This window comes from Lissotriton helveticus, chromosome 7, assembly GCF_964261635.1.
Source record: "Lissotriton helveticus chromosome 7, aLisHel1.1, whole genome shotgun sequence".
NCBI classification, from domain to species: domain Eukaryota; kingdom Metazoa; phylum Chordata; class Amphibia; order Caudata; family Salamandridae; genus Lissotriton; species Lissotriton helveticus.
The window spans coordinates 562,896,819-562,923,773 of record NC_136068.1 but is presented as its reverse complement, the minus strand read 5'-3'; the positions used below and the strand labels follow the sequence as shown (position 1 = coordinate 562,923,773).

The window sequence follows — 26,955 nt, the reverse complement described above, 5'->3', positions numbered from 1 at the left end:
AAGGCGCCGGGGGCGCCGGAACAACTGAACCCCTCGGTGCCGGGCCCGAAGGCGCCGGCGGCGTCGGGATAGCGGGAACCTGCGGCGCCGGGCCCGAAGGCATCGGCGGCGTCGGAGCTGTAGCACCCGACGGCGTCGGGGCAGATCCCTCCGACCCGCTAGGGGTCCCAGACGGGTCCGCTGGGCCCGAAGGCGCCGCGGAGCCCGTCGGAGGAGAGAGTTTCCTCATGGCCACGAGGAAGCGCTCGATCTCCTCCTGCAACGCGTTAAGCCCAGGGACCGTAGGGTATGGGGCTGGACTCGGCGCCTGCGACTCCGTCGGAGCCGCGTGGGTGGTGTCACCCGAACCCCCGGCCGCTTCGCGCGAGCGTCGGGGGGAGTCCGAAGAGTGATGACGCCGCTTGGACTTCTTGTGCCTCTTACCTGACGACGACTTCGACCCGGAGGAGTGCGGCCTACTCTCGGAGCTGTGGTGGCTCCGAGCCCGCGACCTGTCCCTCGACCTCCCATGGGACCGAGACCTCTCTCGGCTCGCGGGACCGACTGCCAGAGTTCGAGTCGCCTGCGGGACCGCTCCCGCCTGGCTTTCGAAGAGAGGACCCGGCAGTCGGAGCAGGCCTTGTCGTCGTGATCGACGCCTAGACAAGTTAAACACCGGCGGTGAGGATCTGTGACCGACATCAGGCGGTCGCAATCCTCGCAGTGCTTAAAGCCGGGCATCCCTACGGCACCGTCAGAGTCGAAAGACTTCGAGAAGTGATCAAAAGCGATCAAAAAGTTAGTCAAAAAATGACTAGGGTTACTGCTTTTTCCAGATCTCCGCTTGCTGGCGCGGAAAAAAAAGAAGAACTGACGTCAGCACGCGGAGGCGGCGTCTAAGTACTCCGACGACGTCATCACGGCGCCCATGACGCCGACGACGGACGCGGAGCCGCAGACGACGCCTACCGACGCGCAAGGGTACTGCTACGCAAAAGTTTCCGGATCCAGTCTGACGCCTGGGGATATTCTAAGGTAAGGAATCTAATACTAACGTGTCTCTTTCAGATCCTCGCCTCCGGGTCCTGCCATAGAAGGAAAAATGTCCTTGCTAACGTAACGGAAAGTTTCAATTCTATTAAGGACACGGAGGTGATGTTAAAAAACCTTTCCTTGCCATGGCAACTAAATTCCTTTCTTGCAGGAGCTGATTCCAATAAACAGGAGCAGTGATCATGGCGTTTGTCGTCTGTCGCAGGAAGAAAGAGGGATACAGATGGTCTCCAAGGACTGTTATTGGATGGACTATTCCCCGATTGGCTGGAATGTGATGATATCACTCCCGATTGTTCATGGGAGATGTTGTTTTTTCGGTTCATATTCAACACGTTAAAATGGCTGCTGGAGACAAATTAAATAGAATAAAGTGAAGAGAGAAAAGCCTAATCCTCGCCTCTGTGTCCTTAATAGAATTGAAACTTCCCATTACGTTAGCTAGGAAATTTGTCATTTTCACATATCCATTTGACAAAATAAGTAGCTTTGAATATGAGAAAAAGTTACACCTGGTATTTACAGCTACACCAAATAGCAAATGTGTTCAATAAGAAAACAATTATTGTAATGCACATTTCTATAAGCTTCATCCAGAAATTAATACGTTTTAGCTGAACTCAACTCATTATGGAGGAAAAATGTAATTGTTGTCACGTGTTTGTTACTGATGCATTAGCTGCCGAAATATATGTTTTTTTTATTTTATAGGTCTGTACAGTGGGCAAATACCTTTTGGATTCCCGGGCAGAGGTATTGGCTGGGAGAACAGACCAGAGAAAGTTCTAACCTAAAAATATATATTATTGATTACTTCTGAAAAAGCCACTAGGTTGGTGGTTATCTGCAAAGCAAAAGGAAGAGAGTTCAATGTTTTTGCAGTAAGCCACGAAAAAGACTTTACACCAGTCTGGAATTCTCAGATAGGAGAAATTTTTAAAAGTTGAACTGAAACAGAGCAAAGGCAGTGTTCAGAACGGTAGAACGAGAAGATGCTGTGGATAAATGAATGATTATGACGGGCATCAAGCCTCCTAAATGCTCTTAAAGACGCTTTGAATTCGCTTGTTTTAAACCAAGGTAAATGGAAATTCTGCAATCAGCTTCAATAGAGCCACTGTATTTTGGAACAACCCCAACTGTTTGATCAAAAACCGGGAGAAGTCCTACATAGAGTAAATTGAAATAATCAAGCCAACTTCTACCAAAAACTGTGACAGTAACGTCTGCAGGAAGAAACAGAAGACTCTTCTTTAATACTTTTAAACAGTAAAATCACAAGTGTCAAATTTGGGGACTTGAGATCTGAAGGAAATATTGTGATAAAATGTGAGCCCGAGTATTGAGGTATTGTACAGCACCACACCAACTTAATTGTTTTGCAATTGCATTTCAATTGTGGTCCCCTGCGCATGTGGGACAGAAATATTCCAGGGTTCAGAATTTAAAGTTCTTCATCTTAATGAACAGTTGTGTCTGTACATAAATCCTTTACCACAAGAACATTCGAATTTTGACATGAGGTAAGAAACTGACTTGAAAAATGTTTTGCAAAGTCTACATTGGCATATTTTTATGTGTTTCTTGAAGAAAAATTAGACCTCTTCCCCAGTCCCTACTGGGGCATCAATTATCCTTCCTGCAGACATTTCTGGTGGTTCCTGAATAATATTGAATTGCTGGCCTTCATTTATTTCGCTGTGTCTGATGTCTCACCAGTTCTGTTGTTAATGTCTTTCTTTTTCCTAACTTATAAAATTAAGGATTTGTTGTTTAGCTTCCTGTATGTTTTTTTTGATGTCGATTAAAATCACTTTTCCTACTGAAGTCTTTGTCACATTCTGTACATTTGTACGGTCTCTCACCAGTATGTATTCTTATGTGACCATCCAGGTTATATTTGCGATTGAAAGTTTTGTGACAGAACGTACATGCAAATGTCTTTTCCCCTGAATGTGTCCTATAGTGGGTGATTAGATGACTCTTTTCAAAGAAACGTTTCTCACATTCCGTGCAGGCATATGTCCTCTCTCTTGAAGTGGTTCGTATCTGCCCACCAAGCTCCCCTGCCGGGTTGAAGTTCTCATCACATTCAGGAAAAGTATACATTGTCTGGCTTTGCTGAGTGTTTGGAAGGTAATTAGCAAACTGTGAATTTGTCTGGTTGCTCTCACATTCACTATATTTTTCTGAATTCCCAACATTGGAGCTTCCCAGATATACATCAAAATGTGCCTGATTGTGAAAACTGCTTTCACATTGAGCAGGTTGTTCTCCAGCGATTGACCAATCTTGGCCTCTTGAGTCTGTCTCCATGTGAGAGTTGTGAGTCACTTTTGCACTGGTTTTCACTAATAAAGTTTTAATTGGTGGCATTTCTTCATGAAATTGTAATAAATTAGCAACTTTTTGGGGTCTCTTCATGCTTTTGCTGCCTGCAAAATTTAAAACGAGACAGTCATTAGCTGTTTAGACATAAGAGGTAATGTTTTCCCCCACAAAGTTAATCAAAATAGAAATGGCATAATATATAGGATAAAGTACTCCCTGCCAACGCGATTAGGATATTGCAAGTCACAGAGGAGTTCTATGACCATGTAGAGTAATGAGGCCGAAGTTAGAGGGTACTTTAATCCTTAAAATATATGGTCACACCATCAACTTTCTCACAAACCAATTAAATATTTGATGCTTAGGTCTTTTGTATGAAAGAGAGCATGTTTGCAAATATGAAGATTAGAAATACAATCTCTAGTGCAGAATTAAACACATCAGAAACGCTGTTAAATATTTGTTGCAAAAGATATTAGAATCAGTTTAATACAAGTCAGTCGTTAAAAAAAGGCACAGTAGCTTGAAATGTGCAGAAACATGCAGAAATATTCGAACTTCTATAATAACATGCAGAGTGAAAATATAAAACATGCTGCCATATCTCCCTGCTGCTTGTCACTGTACAACTAGAATAACAGAGCAGAAGAAAGAAAAACATTTCATTGTAGTTCTTAAAATAGTTGCTTCAATTACGGTTCGTGACCTTGGCTACGGGCTTGGCAACAGCCATTGTGACATCAGAACTCAACAAACTATAGTAAAGCGACTACCTAATTTCTTTATAATGGGTGACTGGAAGGAAGTGACTGGATATGTTACCAGACGCCTGTTATAAAGAATTTAGACACAGGTTTTTAGACAGAGATTGCAGAATTGTGCATTATTATGACAACTTTGCAACGCACCCTTCAATTCTGAGTTGAGCTAATGAACAAAAAGATTTTTATATGGTAATGCGTAATGAAGATATTCCTAGTAAAATGTCATGTGTTAAAGATTTTCATTGAATATATATAAGGATGTTTTTGTTGACATTCACTTCACTAAGTAATTTTGATTGCTAAAAAAGGGAGACAACAGAGTGCACATGTATCACAGGGATGAAAAGGGAAGCATAGTAATTCTTGTTAAAAATATATGTAAATAAATTCCCATAAATATGCTACCTCAACCCATTTGGCATAGTAACAGCCACACTGCATAGTTGCACTTAAAATAATTTTGAAGGTTAAACATCTCTATAGCAGATGCTAACACGACCTAATTCTGGAACAATAAGGCTTTCGGTCTATCAAATTATCAAAATTCATGTTAAAAAACTATTGCAGGCCATACTGTCACTTCTCTGACTGTACCTACTTGCAGGTGGAAATAACATGTTATTACAACAAGCCACGACCCTGGATACCGTCACCACATATGATATTCCCGGTTTCACCCCACAGCAACCCTCGTCGTTCAGAATCAAATAACTTGCACTTGAAAGCAATCTGAATGAAGGCCTAATCAAGGCAACTGGGGCACCCTTCAGAGAACACACCAAGGGGCAGATGTACAACCGTTTTTTGTGGTTGCAAAGGTGAATGTGGCCTGTTTGTAACCGCAAAATTGGTCTGCCCCATGCACAAACCATATTTTGGGAGTCGGTAACCTATTACTGACTTGCAAAATATGGTTTGCGACTCGCTATTAGGAAGGGGCGTGCCAAGGGCATCCCTTCCTAATAGCGAGTCTACCAGCAATGCATGATTATTTTGCAACCGCATTTGCAGTTTACCACCTACTTCAAGTAGGTGGTAAACCACTCGCAAACTGAAAGGGGTCCCCAGGGGACCCCTTCCCCTTTGTGAGTTTGTGCGAAAATATTTCTTAAGAGGAGGTAGTGGTCCCAGGGACCACTGCCTACTCTTAACAAGCATTGGCATAGCCAATAGGTCTCGCTTTTGGGACCTTATAAGTATTTAGCACTCAGCCATCCTAACAACTGAGAATATTTGGTCAGATTTCTTTAGAGAAACATCACTTGTGTAAGACAGTTCGCATATTTGTATTTTTCTAACAGAAGTGTACTTCCTTTAGAGATGTATTGTTCACTATACTGTGGATGGTTCTAGCACTAATTAAAACATGTTATGTGGCCACATATCAATGTACCCATTTCCAGCCAAATCCAAGCTATTCAGCGACCTAACCTTTTCAACAAGCTGCGTGCTTGATACTTCAAAAACCTACACTTTCCCAAAACAAGCTTCAAGATGAAAAAACATTATTCCTCAACTAGATAAGTTAGTTAGGAATATATGGGGCGCTAGGTGGCGCACGAGTGGAATGGCCGCGATTCCGTGAGGCTCCCGCTGTCCGGTCATTTATCCTGCAATTATCCTGTGTCACTGCTTTTTACATTGACGGATTTATCATGTAATCAGGACGGATGACACCGGTGGTGCAAGCGGTGTTACTCCTGCAGCCCGCGGACGCACAACCAACGCTTGTCGCCTGATGAAACCTGCCGAGTGGCGAGACCCCTGAGGTGTCCTGGAGCCGTACCTGGTAGTGCGGAGCAATGCAAGAGTCGTGGCGGCCACGTGGTGAGCAGGCCGGCCGGCTGCGAAAGAAATATCGCCATCGCTGTGAACACAGTGGCCAGTAGTGGGCTGCTCGGGACACCTGCTGGGTGTGAAAGCATCACTTCTGAGGCTGAGCCCCTCTTTGGTAGCCGTCGGGGTTTAGGAACGGCAGACCTGATGAGTGCTGCCTGCCACAGCGTCCTGCATGTAACAACATGGTGGCCATTACCGGCGGGACACGGAGAGCCGGTAACTAGGGGAGCCCGGATTGCCAACTGGTTTGGGGGCATAAAGAAAGAGATTGCTGCGGGATATAGGCGCAGAGGACTTGGATCCTTTAGATGCGATGGGGCCATTTGTTCTGTGATGGCGTGTGGGCTACTTCGCTGCATCACTCCAGAGTGTCTCGCATATTTATAAATGGTGCCTGTAACTTTGCCACCCTTGAACTGCTGATTATAAGGGGTGCGTGGAATATTTTTGTTGAGCAATACTTGTGCCACGAGGAGGGGTGCTGCTGGTGAGAGGTGTGACTGGGCTCAGGAGCGTGGCAATCTGCAGGCTGGAAACACAAACTTCATTGGAAAGGGGCTCTATACCTGTATCCTCTCCGTGCTTAGTGAAACTTGACCAGAATCTGTCACAATCAGGTGGAACACGGGTGTGCCTTGCGACGCCAGAACCAATTAAGTGCATCGGAGTGTGGTATATAAATAAATAATACCGGATCTAGGTTTTACTGGACATAGCAATAACAGATAGCTCAATAAATAAGAGTCAAGATTCGAGGTAGTAGGAGTTTGCAGGTTTAATACAGCATAAAGGACAGGAACAGGACAACCTGCACGGGAACAGGATGGCAGCGCTGCCGGGGGCAGGATCAGAATCGGCACAACATTTAATAACAGTGCACAAATATATATACTAAAACAGTTACATTACAATGAATTACAGTAGGCGGAGCAGTGGGTGTGGTCAATAGCAGTCGCGAAAGATAAGGGTGAAAATGGGTGTAACAGGGGCGTATACATAGACATGTGATGTAAACGTAACAGAATATGTCATAAATGGGGCGGAAACATGGAGGGGGCTACCTAAGGAGCCGGGACCTCTAACCTAATGGTGCGCGTAAACTGACAATGACGTGTTACTAGGAGAAGCTGGGGGCTATGAACTCTGTGCTAGGAGCAGAGACTGAAGTCTGGAGAGTCAGGGCGACATGTACCTAAACAGTATCTAGTATCTGATGTTTAGAGAACATGTTGATAGAATCCAAAAGTTATCGGGGTAAAGGCTAACAGACTCTAAGACTGGAGCATGCATTATTCTACATGTAGTGCGTGATGAAGAATATTAAATGACCATTAAATGCAGTATTTCTCTTACATGGAGACGTAAAGGCTAGACAATGACGGAAACTATTGATGCGATTCAGTAGCTTAGGAATGCAGAGAAGGGGGCTGGACTGATAACTAGAATCATAACATACCCTTGGCAGACTCGTAGGCAGAGCCAGGCTGAGCCGGGCACTGTGAGGCAGGAAGTAAGTGAAGGGTCGAGGATACAGGTGGGGGCTGTATCGCTCCTCAGCGAGGCTCAGGAGACAGGAGCTGAATCTGGTGTCCGGGCCCTTTTGAGGCCTAGAAACGGGGACTTTACAATGAAATAACGTGCACACTGAGAAACATGGCAACGTAACTTTACATAGGCCTGATAATCGTAGCTTTCACGAGAACTGGAAACTGGCATACTAGTGATGGACACAACTGTAATTGCGTCTTTAATCAAACATGGGGGATACATATGCATATTTAATCATGCACACATAACATAAGATGGAGGACACGTAGGGACACAGAACATGGCAAAATTTACTTTTCCACATTCCCTCCTTGTCACTACGTTTCCATCAGGAAACATCAATATTCATGATACCATCTATCATTTCATACAGTATCATTTGCTCGTCTCGAGTTTTCTTGGAACTGGATTTAGGACGGGACTTGGGACTAGGAACACATGATGTAGCACAAATGCCGCAAATCGCAGGGCCACATTGTAAACAGAGGCAGCAACTGAATATGATCGCTACTGCAATACCCAGAAATGACAATACTTTCCATCCCCAGGCGGAAATTATATTCCAGAACCAACCGGACCATGTCCAGGTGCCTGGATCTTGGTGTAACATATGGGCAATTTTATGGAGTCTGGTAATAGCTGAATAAACAGACGGCGCGTTATTAGGAATGAAAATGCAGCAACTAGAGCCGATGACTCTACAGGCCCCGCCCCTATCGGCCAGTATGACGTCAAGGACGAGACGATTCTGGAGCACGACAATTCTCATAAAGGATTGTTCTTCGGTTAAGTTACCTAGAGCAGAAGTAGTCTCAATCACTACTGCTTCAAGTGTTCTGGTTAATCTACGTATCAGTTTACTATTTGCAACAGTACCTAAGTAGGGGAAGACACCTTTATTGATATCTATGTATTGTTCTAGAGCAGTTTCAGTATAATCGACAATCGGGAGATTTCTCTTGTGTCTAGTATGTACTAGGTGGGAATTCCTATGATAGTCAGGTGGGGCTAGGAAAACTGGTGGCAGTAGGAAGGCAATGTAACATGTACCCTCCCAATCGAGGGGCAGACGAACATATGCGGTCTGACCACAAACAAAATAAGAATGACGTGAAGCTTTGAAAATAGATTTCCTACTGTCACTATACTTGACAATAGTAGTACAATCACTATGGCCTACATGTACGGAACCATTATTTCGGACACATAATTCACCTTTGACTGGTAGTACTGAAATAGCAGGTAAGTCTGGAGTAGAATCAGACTGAACATTCAGGACCATGAAATTCGAAGAATAATTACCTAGATTATAAACTTCATTCTCTAGATCTAACCCTGTTCTGTGGGGAAGACCTTGCTTGTCTGGGAAACATGTACTGTTCAGAAAAGACATATCTGTTGAGGATGACGTTAACGTGGACCATGCTCCACACGAACCATTATGTGAAAATGGATAAGGAAAGAGTGGCAGAACTCCCTTCGGTGTCTGGAAAGGGGGGAGTCGACCACACACCCAACAATTTGTGGCATTGTTGGTCTGGTGTGAATAATGTAACATGCGGATAAAAGAGTTATTACGCATAGCAAGACGATAAGAAAGTTCATGAGGAGGCAGATCACTAAACGTGTGCTCTACTGTAACATTAGCAGACTTATTTACATGAGAAACTGAAAAACACAAGTAAAATGCATAACTGGTGCAGGAGATCATAATGCTGAAATATAACAGAAACCATAAAATAATAGTGCAACTTCTAGAGTTCTCACTAACTCTCTCTCTGTGGGGGTCTATTATATACATGTCAGAAACCGGTCTAACCGTTTCACCTAGGGGAGGACTTAGACAATCAAACTGGCTGACTTATTTTACTAGACCTTAGTTTAAGCTTATACTCCTGTTGCGGAGTTTTCTCTAACAGGGAAGGGTTCGTAGCAATGTCTTTTGCGGGACAGTCCTTAAGAATAGTACTTTGGCAGTCTTTAAGATCCTCGGAAATGTTCTTTGAAACAGGTTTCAATCCAAAAAATCTTTTCACATGTGACAAATGGACCCAGCCCTTCCTGCCTTCCAGCTTGACGGCAGTACGGGTGGCCAGGAGGACCTGTCGGGGTTCCTTCCAGCGGGGCTCCAGCGGACTTGAACGATCAAAGTTCCTGACCAAAACCATGCATCCGGGAACGATTTCATGCGGTGCCACCTCGGTATTGTCTGGAAATGCGGCAGCAACCTGTGAACGACAAGAGTTGAGGGCAGACATCAAGGAAGCTAGGTAATCTGTCAGCATATTACTTGAAACATCGGTAATACTTCGAGGTCTAGGTGTACCCCACATGTTAGGGGGGCGGCCGAATACGACCTCATAAGGGGACAGACCTGATCTGGAATGAGCGACCATGCGCATATAAAACAAGGCAACTGGCAGAGCTACTAGCCAGTCCACACCTTTCTCTTTACATACTTTTGCAATTCGGATTTTCAGGGTCTGATTATGTCTCTCTACGAGACCGGCTGCTTCTGGATGGCGTACACAATGGAACTTCCACTGGTACCCTAACAAAAGGGAAACATGTTTCATCAACTCGGATGAGAATGGCTGGCCGTTGTCAGAATATACGACTCTAGGGAGTCCGTAGCGGGGGAAGAATTCACGAACCAACTGCTTGGCAGTGGTCGCGGCTGTGTAATCTGGGACTGGATATGCCTCTGTCCACCTGGACAAAGCGCATACCACTACAAGGACATACTTGAAACCTCGACATCGCTCCATCTGAATATAATCCATCTGGAGGACTTCAAAAGGGTGGTCAGGGGGCTGGAATCCACCTTGTTCCACCGGAACACTTTTACCTGGATTAAACTGACAACATATCATACAGGTACGGACTTTCTGCTTGGCTGCAGCTCGTAAATGCTTGTTGAACCAAATGTTCTGGATACTGTCTAACATAGCTTTTTCTCCTAAATGTGATGGACTATGTGCGGTATTGATAATGACTTGAACCATGGAGTCGGGGAGAAACCATGTGGCTTTACCCTTCGTTACCCATCCCTGATCTGTCTGGACCCCTCCTTGTTCGGACCATTTCTTGATTTCATCGGGAGTAGCATGTAACTGGATATCTATGACATCTTGAGTGGGGTCCTTAACTGTCATACAGGTAGTCAGATCTGGAGTGTATGTCGGTGTCTTATTAACTGGAATGTCTGGCGTCTGTGCTGTAAGCTTGGCTGTGCGATCTGCTAGATCATTACCTTGAGAAATAGTGTCAGTAACTTTCGTATGTGCTTTGCATTTCATGATAGCAATGGATGTCGGTAAGTGTATGGCATCTAACAGAGCTTGAATAAGGAGACCATGCTGAATCTTGGTTCCATGAGAAGTCATGAAACCTCTCTCCTGCCAGAGCACTCCGAAGTCGTGTACGACTCCAAATGCGTAACGTAAATCTGTGTAAACATTAACTTTCAGGTTCTTGGCGTGTATGCAGGCTTGTGTCAGAGCAACTAGCTCTGCTGCTTGAGCAGACAGGGTGTCAATACGGTGTGTTTCTATAACTTCAGTGTCAGTAGTCACTGCATACGCGGCTACTAGTTCTCCTGTACTTGTTCTCATACATGAACCATCCACATAAAGTGTCAGGTCGGGATCTGGTAATGGAATATCTGTCAGATCTTGTCTTGGCTTAGTCATAATATTAACTACTTCCACACAGTCGTGTGTGGCAGGATTTGAATTTACTGACGGTAACAGTGTGGCAGGATTTAGAACGTTGCAGCGTCTGATTTCTATGTGTGGCTGGAACAGTGTCAATTCATAACCTGTTAAACGTGCAATTGTCAAGTGCTGAGTCTGTGTTCGGTTTAAAAGAACTTCCACGGAGTGTGGGACTTGTACTGTCAAGGAATGTCCTAATACTATGGAATCACTTTGTCTGATAGCTAGTGCTGTGGCTGCAACTGACTTGAGGCACGCAGGCAGAGCCTGGGCTACAGGATCTAATGTGCTCGAAAAATAAGCACAGGGCTTGTATTGTCCTGCTTGATCTTGTGTGAGAACAGATAATGCTGTACCTTCGCGTTCAGTGACAAAAAGTGTAAAAGGCTTACTGTAGTTCGGTGTTGCTAGAACTGGAGCTTGGCATAGAGCCTTCTTTAACTCATTAAAACTAAATGTATGTTCAGATGTCCAAGGGAGAACAGTCGATACGGCTGCCTCCTGTGTCGTTAACTGTATCAGTGGTTTAGCTAGAAATGCATACTGAGGAATCCATTGTCTGCAGTAAGAAGTGAGGCCAATAAAAGCACGTACCTCCTTCTGGGTCTTGGGCTGAGGAAGACTCGCTATTAACTGGATACGGTCGGGTGTCAACTGCCTACCCCTCTTGGACAGTAAGTGGCCTAAATAGATCACTTGCTGGACACAGAATTGAAGCTTAGAAGGGGACACCTTGTGCCCCATCTCGGCAAGGAAATACAAGACTGTAAGGGATGCTCGCTCGCAAGCACGTTCAGAACGGGCTGTGATCAGTAGATCATCGACATACTGGAGCAGGGCAGTGTCAGTTGGCATGTGAATATTGTCTAGTTGTCTCTTAAGTGCTTGACTGTAAATACTTGGACTTTCTGTGAAACCTTGAGGAGCGCGTGTGAACATATAGCTCCTTCCATTTAAACAAAATCCGAAAAGAAACTGGCTGTCTGGATGAATGGGGACACTGAAGAACGCGTTCTTGAGGTCTATGACTGTAAAAAATGAGGCTTCAGAATCAATGGCTGTCAATAGGGAAGAGATATCTGGGACAACTGGGTACTGGGGAATAATACATTTATTAAGCTCTCGGAGATCAATCACTAATCGATATACTGGGGGTGCATTTGGATCAGTACGTTTCATGACTGGAATGATCGGAGAATTACATACATTGGAGTCAGTTTCTACAACTACTCCTTGAGCGATGAGCTCGTCAGTAATTTTGGATAAGGCTGTTACAGCCTCAGGTGGCAGTCTGTACTGTCTGATTCGTGGCAACACTACACCTGGCTTGAGAGTCACACGATGGGGTGTGATTTGCATATAGCCAACATCAGTTGGACCTTGCGCCCATAGATGCTGCGGAACATTAGACAATCTCGGATCAAAATCTCGTAATACATAGTGACCCTTGAAGTCACGTAGGAACAATCGTATTCCCTCGGGGGAGCAGCATATGACTGCACCTAATTCTTTCAGTGTCTTAATGCCTAACAGATTTTCTGGACATGACCTCGTAAGTAACAGATCAGTAGTGCGGGACAATGGACCTACTTCTAGAGTAACTGGCTTAGATATCTCGTTTATAATAGGCTTTCCTGAAAATCCAAGGGAAACATTTCTTGAGCCTGAGAGCGGAGCCCCTGGAACTTCGGCGTGACTGATGGTGGTCCTACTTGCCCCTGTATCAATCAAAAACTTTCTGTCTTTCCCTAATACTTGACTATGAACATAGGGACCCTCTTGATCTACAGGTATCTCGATGAGAGGCAAGCCTACCTCCCTCTCTAGGCTGTTTCATGAATATGGCTGATACTCTGGATACTCAGACTGCGCATACTGGTACATCTGCTGTGTAACATGCTGTGTTGCAGCAATAGGCTGCGGTACTGGAACTGTCTGTTGTACATTCTGTGGCTGAGAAGTCTGTAAAACTTGTTCTTGTCTAGGCGGACGTGGTCTTTCTTTAGTCTTACCGGTAGCTATATTATGTTTCAGAACTGCACACTCGTTTATAAAATGACCTGGCTGTTTACAATAATTGCATGTCCCTTTAACGGGAGCTGTAGGATGACTGGCTTGATTCGGACCCCTCTTCTGACTGTCTTGAGGAATAGATTGTGCAACTAGTACTTTCATTTTCGTGTCTTTCATACGTTTTCTTTCATGATCTTGCTCTTCTCTGATTCTATTCTGGTGGTATTGGAGCATCTGTAACATCTGGGACGGGGTATTAGCTTGCCAGGTACTTTCGACTTTCAAAACTCGATTCTTAACTTGTGGACTTGAATTCTCGACTAATTTAGTAACAAAAAGATGAGGGTATGACTCGCTACTTGTCTTGAGGCCACTGTTTATACTAAAACATTTCTCGAATCTAGAATAAAAATCACTAGTGTCTTCGTCTTGTTTCTGTTTACAGGCTGAGATTGCATCCCAGTCTTCCTTTTTCGTGGCTAATAATCTTGGCAAAACTTGTATTAACAGTTCTGGTAATTCTTTACATTTCTCTCCTAGACCGGTACCTGGTACTCGTATCTTATCTTCAGCTTCGAGAACTGCCCAATCGATCTTTTTCTCTCCCACCTCCCATTCTTTTTCCTTGAGTTTCTCATATACCCCTGCGGGCAACAGGACCTTTAACATTTTAATTATATCTGGATACGTGTATTCTCCCATACGGAGCATGTCCTTTAATTCTCGGTGGAACCCTGCTGGATCTTTGTAATGACAGGGAATTAATTTTTTCATCTCTAAGAGTTCCATCTTTGTAATCGGAGTGTAAACAAACACTCGTTGCATTTCACCATCTGTTGTCCTAACTGGGTGTACTTCTCGTAACGGATTCTGTCTGTCTATGTAAAACGGTTTACTTTCTGGAGGTGAGACATGAACAAAATGCGGGTTCAAGAACATACTATATTTGTGGCGCTGTTCTAAAATGACACTAATTAAATCGGTACCTAAACCTTTCCATCTATACTGAAGTAACTCGTTCAGGACATCGTGTAACGGACCTGGATCAGAATGTTGACCCTCATACAATGTAATGAGGTGCTGGATCATATACATACCCACCAGTCGCTGCTCGGCTGGGGGCAATTTCAGGAACATTTGTGCCACTATTTCGTCTGGAAAAGTGGTAGAATCAGTAATCCATCGGACTGCTGATCGGGCTAGTTCTTGTTCATGCATAGTACTTAATTCACTGTAACCGATTCGTGATTTCAGAATGTGATCGGTAGCTTGAAATACTTGTTCCAGAGAACCTTGTTCTGGTGCTGGATGATGTAAAACTGACTTGTGTTCTAGGCGCAAATGGCGATCTGGAAATCTAGATTTTCCTACATACGCTATTCTAGTGGGATTCTCGTCCTCTACCTCTTCGGTAGAGTCATTTTCTTTCTCGCTTACTTGTGCTGCTTTACGTTGTTCGTGTAACTTTAGTATTTCCTTACGAATTTTCTTGTACATACTCTCTATACTACTGATAGTCTTGTGTTTACCCTCGGCTATATTATCACTCCACCTTGTCAGGATTTTCATTTCGGCCGGATCTTTAGTCGGGTAATCTTGTTCTCTTATTAGACAATTAATCAGAAACTTTAATATCATGAGCTGGATCTCAGCTTTCCTTTGAGACATGGCTTCGCCAATACTTTCTGGATCATCCCCTGTACGGATGAAACGATATATTCTGTCTAGATCTCCTTTCATATCTGGTAGGGTGTCTAAATACCCGGTCACCCGTCTTACACGGATGGAATACTGTACTATCATCACCTGCAACTGGATCATAGCGGCATTCAGTGAGAGCTCGTCGGATTTCTGCAACGGACTTAAATTTGGGCGTACGCGTACGCTGTAACGCACATTCATGTAACTCGGCCAACGTTCTACGTTGGTGCGGTGGCGGGGTACCAGGAGGACCTCCTCCTGCGGCCCCTAAACTGGAATCGTCGACTGATACTCTTCGTACCAGCGCGGCGGGAAATTGTAATGTAGGCTGGACCGGGGGTACCGTAACAGGTACTCCGGTGTCTGGAGGAGCAGGAATTGCCTGATTTACAGGGACTGGCGGAACAGGATTTGCATATTCTGGGACTGTGTCGTCCAAATAGGACGAGATGAAAATATCAGCTGCGGTCGGTTTGTGACGTAGCTTAGTCGGAACTAGTGGTGGCGGAAAATTACTGGATGCCTCCGGGGTTGCTTTTGGCAAGCCCTCGGCAAGAAGAGGATACATACCCTTGATGAGGGCATTCCTCTGTCTGTCTGACTGTTCTGTTTTAACTCGTTCACCTATCTCGATTAGTTCCCTTTCCTGGGCTCGTTCCAAGGATTCTCTACTTAGTTCTGACTTTCTGATTTCTTTTTCGGTTCTTTTATGAGATTCTTTGCGCCATAACTCGATGGCATCTTTCTGTGACTGTCTGGCTTTCTTTTTCCATAATGCTTCTTCTACTCTCATGATGCACTCGGCATCCCACGTACCTGATACGGGCCATCTATACTTTTCCTCTAACTCTTTGGTATACTCTACCCATAAATCTAGATATAATATGGCACTTATGCCATGCTTCTGATACATAAAATGACCTGGACTGTCCCTAGGCGGGACAGGAACTGCTGCTTCTAGCAGACCTTTTCTAGTTTTTAACTGACGTAATTTCGAGAATAAGGGCATGACTGAACTGTAATCTAGACACAATACAATACACAATGAACACGATAATTACTTCACATTCATACCACGACATTAAAATACATGAATAACATTTAAAATAACAGTTCGAACAGAATACTACCTGGAATACTGAAAACAGAATACATGAACTTTCTCGAGAACAGAACTGACTAGAACAAAAACTAGATGCACTGCTGAAACAGTACGAAACTTACCGGTCTCATAAAGAGACACGTCAGGACCCGCATCCACCGAAGTGGACACTTCGTTTTGGGTCTTGTACCACCAACCCACGGACCAGAGTCAATTAGATTGACCCTGTCTAGATACTACCCCAGCAATGGTACTCACCGGGCAGCAAGAACGGAAGGCCTCGGACTGGACTGGACTGCTTCGACGCCGGACGGACGAACTTCGAACTTCTGTTACGGGTGGGCCTCCGGATACCTCGGACCTTGGACTCTCGGCTTGGGCTCTGGTCGGGACTCGCCGCGTTCCTCCACCGCCTCGTCTGGATGCTGGACCGCCACCTCCGTCTCCTCCGTGGGCCTGAGGGATACTTGAAGCAGAAATATCTGCACGTGCACGGTATGGTTCCGTCACGGCTGCAGAGGGTCAGGGGGCCGGCGTGGCTTCACCGGCGCGTGGGGAAAGGGCAAGTCCCTGTTCGGGCGCCATTATGTGGTATATAAATAAATAATACCGGATCTAGGTTTTACTGGACATAGCAATAACAGATAGCTCAATAAATAAGAGTCAAGATTCGAGGTAGTAGGAGTTTGCAGGTTTAATACAGCATAAAGGACAGGAACAGGACAACCTGCACGGGAACAGGATGGCAGCGCTGCCGGGGGCAGGATCAGAATCGGCACAACATTTAATAACAGTGCACAAATATATATACTAAAACAGTTACATTACAATGAATTACAGTAGGCGGAGCAGTGGGTGTGGTCAATAGCAGTCGCGAAAGATAAGGGTGAAAATGGGTGTAACAGGGGCGTATACATAGACATGTGATGTAAACGTAACAGAATATGTCATAAATGGGGCGGAAACATGGAGGGGGCTACCTAAGGAGCCGGGACCTCTAACCTAATGGTGCGCGTAAACTGACAATGACGTGTTACTAGGAGAAGCTGGGGGCTATGAACTCTGTGCTAGGAGCAGAGACTGAAGTCTGGAGAGTCAGGGCGACATGTACCTAAACAGTATCTAGTATCTGATGTTTAGAGAACATGTTGATAGAATCCAAAAGTTATCGGGGTAAAGGCTAACAGACTCTAAGACTGGAGCATGCATTATTCTACATGTAGTGCGTGATGAAGAATATTAAATGACCATTAAATGCAGTATTTCTCTTACATGGAGACGTAAAGGCTAGACAATGACGGAAACTATTGATGCGATTCAGTAGCTTAGGAATGCAGAGAAGGGGGCTGGACTGATAACTAGAATCATAACATACCCTTGGCAGACTCGTAGGCAGAGCCAGGCTGAGCCGGGCACTGTGAGGCAGGAAGTAAGTGAAGGGTCGAGGATACAGGTGGGGGCTGTATCGCTCCTCAGCGAGGCTCAGGAGACAGGAGCTGAATCTGGTGTCCGGGCCCTTTTGAGGCCTAGAAACGGGGACTTTACAATGAAATAACGTGCACACTGAGAAACGTGGCAACGTAACTTTACATAGGCCTGATACTCGTAGCTTTCACGAGAACTGGAAACTGGCATACTAGTGATGGACACAACTGTAATTGCGTCTTTAATCAAACATGGGGGATACATATGCATATTTAATCATGCACACATAACATAAGATGGAGGACACGTAGGGACACAGAACATGGCAAAATTTACTTTTCCACAGGAGTGGTGATGGACATGTGAGCGGCGTGTAGTGACATTGGACTTTGAGGTTCATCGCTATACCAGGCTTCTATGTAGCCCATTAGGAAGCCAAGAGACCATCGTTGAAACTGCTAATTCTGTCTCCTGACCCTCTTAGCGATTCTAGACAACACCTTACCAAGCCTGGGCATTGCATGATGGGGAAGATGGATACGTGCCAACCGAGTCTCACACTTGACACTAAAAAGAGTGGGCGCCAACCGGCTATGGAGGCGGATAATGGCGCAGCGGAGGCGCCCACAGAGAAGGGTGCTACATCGAGCAATGACATGCACGCAATCCTGTCGGAGGTATGTCAGGGGTTTGCGACAATGGCAGACAAAATGGACACTCTCACTACGCGCATGGACGCCATTGCCCACTGGTTAGATAGACATGATACACGTCTCAAAGACGCGGATCAAAGAATATCAGAGTCGGAGGCTGTCACGACGCAATTGCAAACCGCGGTGTCCCAGATGGACAAACTGATGAAAATTATAAATGCTAAGAATGAGGACATTGAAGCCCGCAACAGGCGTAACAGCGTTCGAATTCTGGATGTGCCAGAGAGCACGAACACGGGCAGGCTTGAGGGCTATGTTGAGAAGATGCTTGCCACGGTGATTGGTACAGACGCACTATCCCCTCAGTTTGTCGTGGAGAGGGCCCATCTGTCCCTTGGCCCCAGACACCGTCCTGGAAGCACACCCAGACCCATCATAGCACACCTTCTCAATTACAGAGATAGGGACACTGTATTGCGAGCTGCCAGAGAGAAGAGGCAGCTGAACTTTGACGGTGTATCCTTCACCATCTTTCCTGATTTCACGACACATGTACAGGAGGAGAGGCGCAGGTTCAATGCAGCGAAGCAGAAGTTGCGACAGGTGCAGGTAGATTATGCCCTGTTGTATCCGGCACGCCTCCGGGTCACATACCAGGGCACTCAGATGATCTACATGAAACCGCAACAAGTGGAGGAGTTCCTAAAGAAAATTAAGCGGAGGAAGACCACGACTTCAGAACGAGACGACACTCTGGAGACACATCCCTCGGATGTGGAATGACACTGTTTGAGAATTAAATGGCTGATGCTATGAGTACAGCGGGAGTCCATTGAGAACGCTGCACTGATTGACATTTTTTGTGTCAAAAATTGCCCTATGCCATGAACGTTCACATGGGAGTGGTGTAGATGAATGGGGGTGCCGCTCGTAGCTGGACTGTGTCAGACCTTGGCAGGAGTTTCCTTGAAGCCGGGAGCAAAGCGGACACGTGCGTTTTCTGGTGATTTGGACCCCCTGGATTGCAAGGGGCTGTGTGGACTGCGAGGGCGGGACTGCGAGTCCCAGCAGGAGTAGCGCTCAGGTCAGCAGCGCACCTGCGACTCTTCCCGCCCTCCCCCCTCCTCCCTCCTCCTACTGTACAAAACACTGCTCGCGGCCCCCGCTCCGCGGGAGCCGCTCGTAGCTGGACTGTGTCAGACCTTGGCAGGAGTTTCCTTGAAGCCGGGAGCAAAGCGGACACGGGCGTTTTCTGGTGATTTGGACCCCCTGGATTGCAAGGGGCTGTGTGGACTGCGAGGGCGGGACTGCGAGTCCCAGCAGGAGTAGCGCTCAGGTCAGCAGCGCACCTGCGACTCTTCCCGCCCTCCCCCCTCCTCCCTCCTCCTACTGTACAAAACACTGCTCGCGGCCCCCGCTCCGCGGGAGCCGCTCGTAGCTGGACTGTGTCAGACCTTGGCAGGAGTTTCCTTGAAGCCGGGAGCAAAGCGGACACGGGCGTTTTCTGGTGATTTGGACCCCCTGGATTGCAAGGGGCTGTGTGGACTGCGAGGGCGGGACTGCGAGTCCCAGCAGGAGTAGCGCTCAGGTCAGCAGCGCACCTGCGACTCTTCCCGCCCTCCCCCCTCCTCCTACTGTACAAAACACTGCTCGCGGCCCCCGCTCCGCGGGTGCCGCTCGTAGCTGGACTGTGTCAGACCTTGGCAGGAGTTTCCTTGAAGCCGGGAGCAAAGCGGACACGGGCGTTTTCTGGTGATTTGGACCCCCTGGATTGCAAGGGGCTGTGTGGACTACGAGGGCGGGACTGCGAGTCCCAGCAGGAGTAGCGCTCAGGTCAGCAGCGCACCTGCGACTCTTCCCACCCTCCCCCCTTCCTCCCTATTTAGCCTGCCCATTTACGCGCACGCGGGACGCGCGCGGGCCGAAGCGCGGGGCTAAGCCCGGGCAAAGGGCGGGCCGTTCTAGGCCGTTAGAGGCCGGCAGAGACCGGACCGGGCCACCCCTCTGACGCTTCCTCCTTTACAGCCCCTTTTCACCTACTCCATAATGGCGACTAGAACTTTACGGAGTAAGTCTGCCCAACAAGGTTTAAGTACTCTGGAAAAATTCTTCCCAAAGGCGAGTATTCAATCTAGTAAATGCCACACAGTCACAGAAACGCACCTCGAGATGGGTCCCGAAAGTGTGTTTCTGGACCATGGGGATACTTTTTCAACAGATGCTAGCACACCCATTCCCTTGGATGCCACCCATATGTCACTATTGGACAGCATTGATCAGACCATTGAGTCGGTTCTTCAGCAGTTAAGAACTCCTCTAACGCAGAGGGATAGGAACTCTTCCCGGCCATCTGGGATCTCTGACCATTCTGCCATTCCGGATAATATGGGACTAGACTCGCATGAAGCGGGACAGGTTGCCCTGCATATAGAGCCTGCAGGCAGCGGAGTGGAACAACCTCCCAAAAGGAAAAGGTCCAGGGAATCAAAGAAGGCAAAAAGGGCCAAAGTTGATATAGTTGAATCAAGCCAGGATGATAGTACAGACATCTCGGCCTCCCCTGAGCTCATTTTATCAGGGCTTAGGTCGGATCACATGGGCTCTCCAGCGCCTGCGTCCCTACCATTGCCTTCGGGCCCATTTATCTTTGGTGGGGCAACGTCTAATAGCACTGACACAATCATTAATTCACTAACAGCCATTTTTAAGAATTTGTTAATCCCCATCTCAGCTAAATTGGACGCCATAGAGAGTAGACTCCAGGCCTTGGAAAACAGTTGCATGAGGAAAAGCCCTGGGTTAGCTACAAATGCTCCTGTAGCTCCCCAGGATCCATCTGGGAATAGACCACTGTCTTCTGCACCGTCCCAGGTCTCTAATAGGGTACCGCTGAGCACAAACGGTGCGTCTGCGCCCCAGACGCGCCCTTTGCTACCTTCAGCGTCTAGGCCCCCTGTCCCGGCCCCCAGGAGATCTAAGCCACTTCCTGCGCCACAATCGGGGGGGTAGTGAGTTCCACCAATGGTCCAGCTGGTGGTATCACTCCCCCCCCTGATAGGCGCAGGGTGGTTAATTTGCCCCCAGAAGCAGTTCCATACACGGCAATTATGGTGGGAGTACCTGAGTTAACTGGTGATAGAAGGGAGCCCCAAGACTCTCTACGCAACAAGGTTATAAGCTGGCTTAGTATCAACAGGCCGCTGCCCCCAAACCTGAAAGGTGAGGTTTTGATGGTTAGGAGGATCCCATGGATTGGCCCTACTCCAAAGAATAGGGTAGGGGATTGTATCGTTGTAAGTTTTAAAAGCCCACACGTCGCCAACTACATCTGCAATTGGCTTGTAAGGCCTGACAAGTCCAACATTGAACTAGTACCCCTTTCACACTTCTATCCAATTGTTAACAACACGGAAGTAGGGAGGGAGAAGGGGTGGACCAGAGTAGGCTTTGCTGTAGATGGCTCACGTTATAGATCAAGGCATTACTTACCACCTGCCCAGGCCAATTTTATACATCACAATAGATTTTCCTGCTTGGATCAGGTCGACTGACCACAAACTGGGGAGATTTCTCTTGGTTCTGGGAAGATGGTGGATGAGGTGCAAAGTCGGGTGGGATTGAGTACAGCCCCTGTAACTGAACATGGTCCGCAGGATACCGCTAAAGATCGAACGGATATCACGGACGATAGTCTGGGTCAACAGGGACCCCCACTTAGCACCGAGTCTGACCATATCTTGCAACCTGGGGGGGCGGAGTCGGTTGGGCCATCAGCCATCGCGGTTTGCAATATTGCTTCGCCAGACACTTACCCACCCATAGTCATTGCGCAACCTCCTACTGGAGGTTTAGGTATTCCACCACCAGATCCGGGGTTGAGAATTCTCTCCTGGAATGTGGCAGGAATTGCAAATAAGGAAGGCTCACCGGAGTGGGATCACCTAGTAGGTGGCAGTGACATCCTCCTTTTTCAGGAAACATGGGCGAGGGACACCCAAACTAGGAGAGGGTTTGAAATATTTGAAATCCCTGCCAAATGGAGTGGGAGGGGGAGGCCGTCAGGTGGCTTGGCAATCTGGATTGCGAGTCACACTGGGTGCCAGGCGGAACAGGTACATACGTACTCGCAGGACATTCAGTGTGTTCGGCTCACATGGCCTGGCAAACCACCGTGGGCTATTGTTAACGTCTACTCGCGACCAGTTGCCACGCCAAATGAATCACCGACCCTAAACGACCTGTCCTCCTTTTTGGGTCAACTTCCAGGAGATTTCAAGGTGGTGCTTGGAGGAGACTTCAATTGCCACTTTGAACCCCTGGAAGGCCTATTGGATGGTGCCCTTACGGCCGAGGATGACTACTGGGGGGTCCCACCCTCGTCTTCCCCTCACCCCAAAGCCTGGTCCCCCCTAGCAATACAACTCATGTCCCTTACCCTGAACTACGCACTGAGGGCCTGTAATGGTCGTACTCCCTCCGATACCCCCTCAGTGTGTACTTTCAATAGAAGGGGCCATGAGTCGAGGCTAGACTATATTATGGTGGACATTACACTCTGGCCAAAAGTCCTCGACTTTGGGGTAATAAATAGGTCAGATAGTGACCACAATGCCCTTTGTTTAAACATCCAGTGCCCTCTGCCTTCAGCGGGCACATCTGCAGTAAATCGAGGGGAAGACACGGGGGATTTGCTCCTTACAACAAATAGGCGCCGGGTTAAGTGGGGAAAGCTTGTGAGTTCAGAAGAGGCCATCAATAAGCTATATGAGTTGGCACTCCCAAGGTTTATGGAGGAGGATGTACTTCTAAATGAACCAAGAAGCCCAGGATATAATGAGAAACTGGGTAACATACATCAGGACTTAGTGAGGGATTTGGCTGAGGTACTTCACCCGGTGGTGCCAATCCGAAAGAAAAAGACCCATGTTCCCACCTGGTATACCTCCTCTTGTAGGGCAGCTAAATCTGAGCTCATTGCTGCAATAAAAGAGGGGTCAAATAAGGCTAAGGTACGTGACCTTAGGAAGTATTACAAATCAGTGATGGCGATCGCTAGGACCGAGTGGGACTGGAACCACTGGCAGGACCTTTATGACGCCCTAAAAGTTAGGGACTCCCGGAAATTTTGGGCCCTTGTAAATAATGGGATAGGGGAACTCAAAAAAGCAATTGAACCCAATATTGCCCCCGTGGTTTGGGAGGCCCACTTTGGGGTACTTTACCAAGACATTAATCCCTGCCCTGATACAGCCCTGCTAGCGCCCTCGGGCTCCCAGGTCTCTGGCATGGAACTATCCCTGAGGGAAGTAGAGGCGGCCTTGGAGCATTTACCGTTGGGGAAGGCGCCAGGTCTGGATAGGTTACCCGGGGATCTTTTCAGGCACCACCCGGACATCTGGGGTCCATACCTTCTCATCCTTTTCAATGCTATTCTAGGAGGTATGGCAATCCCCGGGTCCTGGCTGGGGGCAGAGATTGTTCCAATCCACAAGAAGGGATCCACTCTGCTCCCCGCCAACTACAGGCCTATTAGCCTAATAGATGTACCCCAAAAGCTCTTTGCGCGCCTTATCCTTAACCATCTCCTAGACTGGGTGGAGGACAATGACATCATGAGCCCCCTCCAGGCTGGCTTCAGAAAGAACACGTCGACCATGGACCAAATCTTCCGCCTCCTTCTCCTATATTGGAAGACGGTAACGTTAGAGGGAGGAAGACTGTACATGGTCTTCGTGGATCTGAGGTCAGCCTTTGACCTAGTCCCTAGAGGGAAACTATGGGAAGTTTTGCAAAAGCTAGGAGTACCCCATCACCTCCTTAGTATCATCATCAGGTTGCATGAGAACAACTATGCACAAGTAAGGTGTGGGAGGGATGGTAAGCTCTCGGGCAAATTCCCGGTCCGTCGAGGCGTCAGACAGGGCTGTGTCCTGGCCCCGACCCTGTTCTGTTTTTATATTAACAGCGTCATTCAACATCTTGACGCTGTTAAGGACAACGATGCCCCGCTTTTGGCAGGCAGGAGGGTCCCGGCAATAATGTTTGCTGACGATACCCTCCTGCTTTCCAAATCCCCCATGGGGATTCAGAGGATTGTGAATGGTTTTGGCCTTTTCTGTCGCCAACATGGGTTGGAGGTGAACACGGAAAAAACTAAGTTCATGATCTTCAACCCCCCTACCAAAACTAGACCCAATCCTAAACTGGGGGAAACTAGTCTTGAGAGGGTCTCGACCTTTATATATTTGGGGGTAACACTCCAAGAAAATTTATCATGGGACTGCCAGGTAGCGAGATCTAGGCTGAAACTTTCCCAGCTATCGGGCGCACTCTTGAAAGTGGCCAACAAGTCCACCTTTAAACCTGTAAGCCCGGCCCTGGAAACATACAGGTCCCAAGCGAAGGCAGCAGCCATGTATGGTAGTGAGTTGTGGGGACATAAAGCAGGGAGGGTTCTGGCAGGTGTGGAAAATAGCTTTTTGAGACGCCTACTTGCTCTCCCGCAAGGTACGCCACTCCTCCCCTTAAGACTAGACCTGGGCCTTCCCTCTATTGCTGAGGATCTTCTGTCGAAACCCGTGAAGTTCTGGCATCGGATATGGTCCACCGAAGAACTGTATCATTATAGACAGGACCTTATTCATGTTATGAGGCTGAATGTCAACTGCAAAATTCCCTGGCTGGCCTTTATCAAGTCGGAACTGTTTAGCCTGAACCTGCCAGACTTATGGGATGACCCAGCTCAGGGCTGTCAAAGGATTACGCGTAAAACTCTTGCCCAGCTGTATAAGAACAAATACCTCGTTGACATGGATAATGCTTATAATAGTGGCACCTTGACGCAACGCTTTATGGAATCCAAAAATTCTTATGTGTTTGAACCTTTTATGGATTTTATTTTTCCTCTCTTGGCGAGGAAACTGTTCCTGCAATGGAGGTTCGGTACACTCCCCACCAAAGTATTCACTTACAAATGGTCCACAGGGGGTGACAAACTCTGTCCATGCTGTAAAGCCCATGATGAAGATGATCTACACATAATGTTTGGTTGCCACGCTTACCAGAGCCCGAGGAGGCGTTGGATAGCACCTTTGTGTCGGAACCTGGGCTTCAGGAAGTATCTACAGGCCTACAGGGTTATGAAAACCAACACTCTGGGCCATATTGTCTTTGCTGTTTCAAAATTTCTAATGGCAGCATGGATAATAAGGAAGAAAATGTCTTCTTGAACTAGCACTACCTTGTATCCCTTACCCCATGCAGGTCCAGAAGAATCTTTTATATGTAAATACTGTGTTTTAATTATATGTATTGTATTTTATTGTATCTTTTATGGCCTATGTGGCCGAAATAAAGAATTTTTGGAATTGGAATTGGAATGGGACACGGATGATAAGTAGAACCGGACACCCTCGCTACCTAAAGGGGGACAGATCAGTTGTCGTAGGTCTCCTGTACAGGGGTTAGGTACCCGTGAGCCACCTGGTGGGATTCCCCCAATCGTAGTACCCCTGTTGAATTGTGTTTCTTTGCTGTTTGGGGGAGAGAGGGTGGGATTGATTGATACTGGCATAATTGGGATGCTTCAGTGGGCGGGGGAGGACGGGGAGTTTACAGCATTGGTGACAGTACAGTATATTATGCAGATACGGCATGGGACGTACAATTAAGAATCGTGGTGCCACGTTTCATGTTGATAGTTTACCAGTGTTATAACATAGGGCAGTATGGCACGGGAGGGGGCTGATTCAGATTTAAGGGTGATATCATGGAATGTCAGAGGGTTGAATAATGCAAGGAAATGCAGGCAGGTCCTGGCGTATCTGGACAGCCAGCAGATACAGGTGGTATTGCTGCAGGAGACGCATATACACCCACAGTCTCGCAATACCTTTACCAGTAGATGGGCGAACATACGGGCGTTTTCTTCTTATTCCTCCTATGCGCGGGGCACTGCCATCTTAATTAAGCATTGTGTCCCCTTTGCACTTGCAGATACACTATCGGACCCACAGGGGAGGTTTATCATTGTATGGGGGAGAATGGGCAGGGACTCTGTGATGATTGCGAATTGTTGTGCCCCCAATGTGGATACGCCTGAATTTTTCACGTCCTTATGGGGTAAAATAATAGACATAAGCTCTACGCACATTATATGGGGGGGATTTTAGTGTCGCTTTGATTCCCGCTCAAGATAGGGCTGATGCTACAGTACACTATCATAACAATTCACAGGAGGAGCTGGCTGGCATAGTGGAAGAGGGGGGTCTGGTGGATAGCTGGCGTCGACTACACCCAATGCAGCGGGAAGGGACTCACTTTACATCACACACGGTGACATGGGCATGGTTAGATTATTGCCTACTGTCTAAGGGGTTAAGCATAGGTCTAAGTCATGCTACACATCTAGCTAGGACATATTCCGATCACTGTCCTGTCAGTATTACGATCAGCGTACCTGGTTATGATAGGCCCAGACCGGCATGGCGAATGCAGCCGAATGCATTGCTTGACCTACTCTTTAGGACTGAACTAGAGGACGAAATAAAGGATTTCTTTACATGAAATAAGGGCTCTGTGGATAGTGTGGAGACAATATGGAAGGCTTTCAAAGTCACTATACGGGGGTATTGTATCTCCAAAAGCTATGGGGTCTTGAGAGACATACAGCGGACATTGAGGACTTTACAGCAGGATCTGAAGAGACTGGAGGGCAGAATGGTGGAGGGAGAAACCGGGTAGGTGCAGAAGCATTTTAGGGCCAAATTATCTGCCTACGAGGAAGAGGCTGCTAGGGAAGTCAAGTTTAGGGGTCGATACTGGGTGGCGCG

General features: G+C 47.0%; 1 protein-coding gene across 2 annotated transcripts in view; it reads right to left on the bottom strand.

Moving 5' to 3' along the window:
- Positions 1-2,244: 2,244 nt before the first annotated feature.
- Positions 2,245-26,955, bottom strand: part of LOC144768747 (uncharacterized) — a 221,637-nt gene continuing 196,926 nt past the window's right edge. For both annotated transcript variants that reach the window (XM_078652635.1, XM_078652636.1), the window contains exon 11: positions 2,245-3,467. In XM_078652635.1, coding sequence (XP_078508761.1) covers positions 2,806-3,467 — 662 coding nt within the window. In that variant the 3' untranslated portion in view covers positions 2,245-2,805. The remainder of the gene's footprint in view (positions 3,468-26,955) is intronic.